General features: G+C 49.0%; 1 protein-coding gene across 2 annotated transcripts in view; it reads right to left on the minus strand.

Moving 5' to 3' along the window:
• DAW1 (dynein assembly factor with WD repeats 1) overlaps positions 1 to 4,592 on the minus strand; it is a 121,166-nt gene extending 116,574 nt beyond the window's left edge. For both annotated transcript variants that reach the window (XM_082249604.1, XM_082249603.1), the window contains exon 1: positions 4,485 to 4,592. In XM_082249604.1, the coding sequence (XP_082105730.1) occupies positions 4,485 to 4,524 (40 nt within the window). In that variant the 5' untranslated portion in view covers positions 4,525 to 4,592. The remainder of the gene's footprint in view (positions 1 to 4,484) is intronic.
• Between the last annotated feature and the right edge of the window lie 3,122 nt (positions 4,593 to 7,714).

Raw genomic sequence — 7,714 nt, forward strand, 5'->3', positions numbered from 1 at the left:
GAGGCTTCAGTGGGGAGGAGGGAGCCCCAACAACAGATGGCCAGGTTAAAGAGGAGTTCTGCCCCTCAGGAAAAAAATTAAAAGTCAGCAGCTACAAATATTGTAGCTGCTGACTTTTAAATATTAGAACTTACCTGTCCAAGGTTCCCGTGATGTCGGCACCCGAAGCCGATTTTCCTACCGGCTCTCAGGCGCTGCTGCCGCCATTTAGGGTAAGGGAACCCAGCAGTGAAGCCTTTCAGATTCAGAACTGGATCCCTACTGCACATGCGTGAGGCGTGCTGCGCTTTTTAACTGGCCCAGCGGCAGTGGAAGGAGGAGAGGGCCGAACTTCCAAGAGACAGTGCCACGGCGCCGTCCCCCGGAAGTGGGGAAAGGTACCTGTCAACAACAGGTACCCGTTCCCCCCTTCCCACTGAAAGGTGCCAAATAGCTGTCCGATTACGTCACTTCTGGTGACGAAATGCGTCAAGTTGATACGCACGTTGCCTCGTTTTGGAGCTTAGCCTGGAACGCACGCCGCACTAGGAAGACCCGGAGCGGTGCGGTTCCCCACACAGTGTGCGGGCAACCCACATGGGAAACCCCAGGCTGGGAGACTGAGGATTTTTTGTTTACTACCATAGTTTTGCCATTTTAAACTTTTAATAAAAAAACTGGAGAATTTTAAGAATCCTACACTATAAGGGGTCTATCTCTTGTGTCCCAATATATCCATTCATAGGACCACCCACCTCAAAGCACGCACGGACCGTTGGATAAAGACCACGGGGATCTCTTAAGTGCTATTTGATCTTCTTTGCCATATGGCAAAAGAGATCAACAACATCTGGTGAGTTTGCATTCTTTCCAAACTCCTAGCACACAGAGGGTGTCGCCATCACTAGTGGTTCTGGCAGACAGCACTTTGCACCTTTGAAAAGGATTTATGTACCTTTGCACTTTTGAGAAGAATTTATGCTGTTTGGAATCCACAGAAAAAATGGCATTTATTGTAGGTGCACTTTCTATACATTTGGACTGATTTTGCACTTTATTTAGAACTACACAAATTTGGATTAATTTTGCACGATCTGTTCCATATTCTTTACATATGTATACATTTATTGCACTTGAGCACTTTATTTATGTTATGTATTTTGCACCTTATGAAGTCACACAGGTTATCTATTGAGGAATTGTGCTGCTAATAGTTGTTTGGTTATTTCACTCCATCTTTCCTAAACAGTTTAGTTAGTACAGGTGTGAGGAGGGGGGGGGGGGTTGGCAGTGTTTTTAAACTTATTGCAATCTCTGCATTAAGGTAAAAAAATCTTTCAAAAGTTGCTCCCCACCCATCCCCTCTTGAACACTTACCTGAGCCCCATTTTGATCCAGCACTGTGCCTATCTGCAGCAGCTCTTCTCCCCTCTCTCGTCAATGGAGACCCGGCAGCAGTGGGAGCTTTTGGCTCCTGCTGCTGTCAGTTAAAGCCTGTGGGTAGGAGAGGGGAGCGGGGATGACCTGCGCTTGTTTGTGTCTATAGATGCACACAGACCAGTTCCAGATCGAGCCTGAAGTTTGTTATGGGGGCAGATGGAGAAGAGTAGACAGCGCCAGTGGGGGACCCGATAAGAGGAGGATCGGGGCTGCTCTGTGCAATACCACTGCACAGAGCAGATAAGTATAACATGTTTTTTTTTTTTTATATCATTTACAATCACTTAAGGATTACTTAGGGTTGTCCAGGTATTGTACTTTCAGGCTTAGTTTACCTTTCTGATTATGTTGTATGTTACACTTCTATCTCAGTTTTAACAAAAAACATGGTCACATTCCCAACCCCTAAAAATTGACTGAACAGTTGAGCCCAAAAACTAAAAATAGATCAAACTGTTGAGCCCAGAATCTAAAAATCTAAAAAAAAAAATCTAAGGATAAAACTGTTGAGCTCAGGCAGGATTTTAAAGTGTTACTAAACCCACAACAGTAAAATCAGCCTGTATATGCAGTAAAGCATGCTTGTTATACTCACTGTATAACCTAAGGGGTTAATCCTCTGCATTATGTAAAAAGGCTGTTTAATCCTGTCTTCTCTGATCCTCCCCTTCTTCCACTGTCCCCAATATGTCTCTTAACAGAACAGAGCCGTGAGGGCACTCTGCACATGCTCAGTTTGGTGTGTATTGCTGGAGAGTTTTTTTTTTCTTTGGAGAGCGCATGCGATCAGCACTGTCCAGACAGAGGGTAAGGTGTCCTGCAGCCTCATAGGACAGTCAGAGGAGAATGAAAACTCATACAAGCTTTAACCAGACACTGATAGATGTCACAAGACTGCTAAATATTCGCATTTCCAAGCTCTGTGCACCCTGGGAGATCAGCAGTGGCGGCTGGTGCTCCATGGGCCAGGGGGGGGCGGCAGACGGACCACACCAGGCCACACACCATACCCCCCCCCCCAGGACCACAGCAGGACCCCCGGCACACTCACCCTGCCTGGACATCTGGGCATGTGCAGCAGCAGGTGGCGGCGGCGGCTCCGGTACTTCCGGCATCTTCCCCCTAAGTCTTCTGCGTCTCCTCCCTCCTCCTCCATGCCCAATGGCATGGCTTCTCCTTTCGGGCAATGGGGAAATGGGTCTCAGGACCTGCTTCCTGATTGGCCAGGAGGAGGATCCCTGTGACAAAAGCAAATATTCATTCGCTATTGTCACACAACTGGGTGGGCTTGGGGCGAAGCCCACCCTTTTTATTTAGCTTATTAGAGCCTCTGGCTCTAATCACATGGTTAAAAAAAAAAAAAAGCCCCATTGAACTCTATGCGTCCGCCGCCCTACATGTAGATTATGCACCAGCTGCCACTGGAGATCAGATATAGTAAATGCAGGCTCCTGGGTTTAGTAACACTTTAATGCTGAAGACACATACTAGGATTGTGAGACACAATGCTACAGATTGTGCGCTTCGTGCATACAGTTGCTTCAGAATTTAGTAAATGAGGAGAAGCTGCGATAACTTCCATCATCCAATCATGTGCAAGCAAAAATGCTGTTTTTTTTTTTTTTTTTTCTTGCATGTGTTTGGGTATTCATTAAACTCTGGAGCAATTTGCATATAGTAAATCCCCCCCATTGATCATGGTCACAATGCTCTGCAGGCTTTTATGTAAAGATCTAGCACATGCACACGTTTTATTTTGTTAATGTGGGTGTATTTATTAAGGTGGACTCTACCTTTACCTGCATAAGACCACACTCTGAGCTCCAAACCCTGCAGGACTGTTCCACAACCCCACATCACATGTGTGTACACTGACCGCCATGTATGACCCCACTTTACTGGAGGAGGGGCAATCAACCCTCAGCATGGCCGCCCGCCGCCATACAATGACCCCACTGTACTGGAGGAGGGGCAATCAACCCCCAGCATGGCCGCCCGCCACCATACAATGATTCCACTGTACTGGAGGAGGGGCAATCAACCCCCAGCATGGCTGCCCGCCGCCGTACAATGACCCCATTGTACTGGAGGAGGGGCAATCAACCCCCAGTATGGCCGCCCGCCGCCATACAAAGACCCCACTGTACTGGAGGAGGGGCAATCAACCCCAGCATGGCCACCCGCCGCCGTACAATGAGCCCACTGTACTGGAGGAGGGGCAATCAACCCCCAGCATGGCTGCCCGCCGCCGCACAATGACCCCACTGTACTGGAGGAGGGGCAATCAACCCCCAGCATGGTTGCCCGCCGCTGTACAATGACCCCACTGTACTGGAGGAGGGGCAATCAACCCCCAGCATGGCTGCCCGCCGCTGTACAATGACCCCACTGTACTGGAGGAGGGGCAACCATGGCTGCCCGCCGCCATACAATGACCACACTGTACTGGAGGAGGTGCAATCAATCCCCAGCATGGCTGCCCGCCGCCATACAATGACCACACTGTACTGGAGGAGGTGCAATCAATCCCCAGCATGGCTGCCCGCCGCCGTACAATGACCCCACTGTACTGGAGGAGGGGCAATCAACCCTCAGCATGGCTGCCCGCCGCCATACAATGACCACACTGTACTGGAGGAGGTGCAATCAACCCCCAGCATGGCTGCCCATCGCCGTACAATGAGCCCACTGCTGATTCTGCTGACATAGGACTATTCCATAAGAGAATAAAGAACAATTATAGAGGACTTCTCCCTGTATTAACCCTTCACACTGATCACTGAGCTCTCCCTCTATTAATAAAGGCATCTGATCAACCACACCACCACCAGGGTTACCACCTCATCCCTTTATTCCAGGACACATATTAATTATACCGGTCCTGTGGCTGATTAAGGTGGTAATTAATCTCTCTTATGTGCATGATATCAGCCTCAGAACCTGTGTAATTATTATGTGTCCAGGAATAACGGGAGGAGGTGGCAACTCTATGCCAGACAGCCTTTAAGTCCCTTTAATTTAACCAAACGGTTCCTTTCCTTCCCTCCCGGGGTTCCCGTCCTCACCTGGCGGATAATACCGGAGCAGAAACCTTCTCAGCCGCATCTTTCTACCTCGCTGCCCGAACTCTGGTTACCATAGATACAGGAAACATTGCTTCCACGCAGGCGTGGTGTTTACTTTTCAAAACGCATGCGCACTTGTAGAGCAATTAGTAACGAGCGAGGTGTGGAAGTAGTGGGACTCGGGAGAGGAAGGTTGTGTGTAAAGAAAAGGTTCAAAACAGAAGTAGCTACAGTTAAAAGAAAAAGTGCTAGCACGTGTATAATAGTGATGTCAATCATAAACTGAATAAATGGTCTGCATGAAACAACAGTATTGATAAATATTCAGAATAATCTTCCAGATAAGTGTCACAAGAGTGCACATTGATACCTGAGGGCTCCAAAATACCTCACAGCTTCTGTCATGTCCACCATTATGGGATGAAAACAGCTTAGTACAATACATTACATTACAGGGCTCATTCACACACATGTGCCTTGGATGAACAGAGGGCTCATACAAAATACACTATAAGGCCTTATTTACAAGGGCGCTTTAATCCATGCCCCGGGCAGGGCCTTGTGTTACTGGCACAGGGAGGCACAGGTCAGGTGTCCTGTACATTGCCATGGGGGGAGTGCCATAGCTGTCTATTGGGATGGGATGCAGCGGCTGCATAGACAGCGATACACTGCCCCCGATGTGACACCTGTGTAACGTTCAGGGTCCTGCACCCGTACCCACATGGATCGCATTATGGGACACAGCAGCGGTCTGCGTTTACCTACTGTGCCCCAATAGGCATAAATAGCACTGCCCGCACAGGGATGCCCAGGACAACTGTGCACCCCAATGCTGGTAAATACAGCCTTACATGAGGCACGGATCACATCGCCCTGTGTGAATGGGGCCTAATGCTGCACTGGGTTGCATAAAAACACAGCACGTCTACATTTTTACACACCGCATTTAAACGCACCACGTCATAACACACTGCAGGGTTTCATAAAATAATTGCTGCCAGATATGTACCACATCCAGATATTTTATAACTCAAAAAAAGGAAATGGACTTCACTGGTACCAAGGATGAGTAACCTCCTCTATATGCAAGAAAAGGGTCCTGAGGAAGCATTTTTGTGAAACGCGTTGACCTTTTTGGATTGCTACATTTTGGAGTTATGTACAATGATTTCATTTACATTATCAGAGATTAAGCCCCCGTTCACACTGGGGCGACCTGTGAGGCGACCTGGTTGCCTCACAGGTTGCCGCAGGTCGCCTCCCATAGGGAAGCTGCGGACCCGTTCTGATAGGAGCGACACAAGTCGCTCCGACTCAGAAAAAGGGTCCGGAGCTTCTTTGGGGCGACCAGGAGGCGACCGCCATAGACTTCAATGTTATGAAGTCCGTGGCGGCCGCTCCGAGGTAGCGGCGCGCTGCTCGCACCGCGACCTCGGAGGTCGCGGTGCGAAGTAGCGTCGCCCCAGTGTGAACGGGGGCTTAACCTTGTTTCCCTGGGTAGTTTTTATATATGTATGTTTTACATTTTTTAAATAAAGTTCAATGACATTTTTATGTAATTGTGTCATCCCTGGTTCCAGTAAAGTCAGTTTCCTTTTAGGCTTCTTTCACACGGTCCGCCTCCGCAGGCGGATCCGTGTTGCTCAGCGGGGATCGATCCGCGATCCCCGCTGAGCCGGGCGGATGACAGCTCCGTCTCCGCTTGCAGAGCGGAGAGGGAGGTGTCTCAGCACCCGCTGCCCTCTATGGGGGATCGGAGGAGAGCGGACCGCTTGTCCGCTCTCATCAGATCCGCTCCGCTCCGATTACTGAACGGATGGAAAAATAGGGTTTCCTTCCGTCCAGATTTCAGCACAGGATCGGATGCGGATGGCAGCGGGTGTCAGCGGAGGTGACCTCCGCTGACACCCGCTGCCCCATAGAGCTGCATGGAGGATCCGATCAGATCCGCCTAAAAAACTGACAGGCGGATCTGATCGGACCGCCCGTGTGAAAGAGCCCTTACTCCTTTTTTCAAGTAACACACTGCAGTGAGCAGACTGGAATGAAGTGTCATTTTGTGACACACCAAAGTAGTAAAGAAACATTGTTACAGTGTATCCCCCCACTGCCCCTACACAATGTACTATATACACAATGTGCACTGCATGTCACCCCACAGTAGTGCAGTGCACTGAGCTGCTGAGCAGAGACTTTAATGAGGTGACACTATGTAACACTTCAAATAAAGTTGAAAAAAAAACAAACAAGCAGTGTGATGCGCTGCAGCATGCGTCACACTGCTTCCTGCCAGAGCCGACACTGACACACTATCCTTCACACCAAAACACTGCCATCTTATGTGTATCTAAATCTTTAAGTCCATCTGCCTTCTTCACTGAATAACAATCCAGCTGTCAAAGGGTGGCTATATTGCGCAATCATACTGTAGATACAGTTAAAGCGGAGTTCCGGCCTCAAAAATGACTTTGGGCCATCCGCTTGCTGACATTAACCTGAAAAGTAAATGGATACTCCAGATTTTTTTTTTTTTGTTTACTTACCTTGTTTTTGAAGAAAGCATACTTACCTTCCTTCTACTTCCTCTCTCTGCGGCCACGGCCCGTGCCGGGACTTCCTGCTTGCGATGACTCCTGGGAGCTGAACGTCATCGCTCCCAGGAGTCAATGCACCTGCACTGGCCCCGCTCGTCACTTCCGGTGCAGTCGCTTCATTTACTGCTAAACAGCTTCTGGGCATGCCCAGAAGCTGTGCAGGGATGACGCGCCTGCCCCAGAAGTGACGAGCGGGGCCGGCGCAGGGCATTCTGGGATGAAGAAGACACGGAAGAGGACACCGAAGAGGATGCCCTGGCTTCAGCTGCCCACACCTGAGATGGCAGCGCTGGACAAAAAATGTTCAAGGTAAGTATTTCTTCTAAAAGGTAAGTGCGACCCGGGACAGTTCAGAGGCTAGCCATTGTGGAATGCACTAGCCCTGACTGTCCCGGGGATATTTTATTTCTAAAAAACTTTTTCGAGGCCGGAACTCCGCTTTAAGGAGTAAATGTAGGCACCCTAAAACAGGTGGTGTGTTACTGGCCGATGACCAGATAAAAGGAATAAAAGCTTGAAAAATAAAAAATAATGCAGCCACCCACCCACATCCAGTGATTGGTAGGCTACAATATAGTACATTTTGGGTTAAGTTACACTTTAATGGGTGATCAGTGGGCGATACTGCTCAGC

The sequence above is a fragment of the Pelophylax lessonae genome, assembly GCF_965119305.1.
Source record: "Pelophylax lessonae genome assembly, chromosome: 3".
NCBI classification, from domain to species: domain Eukaryota; kingdom Metazoa; phylum Chordata; class Amphibia; order Anura; family Ranidae; genus Pelophylax; species Pelophylax lessonae.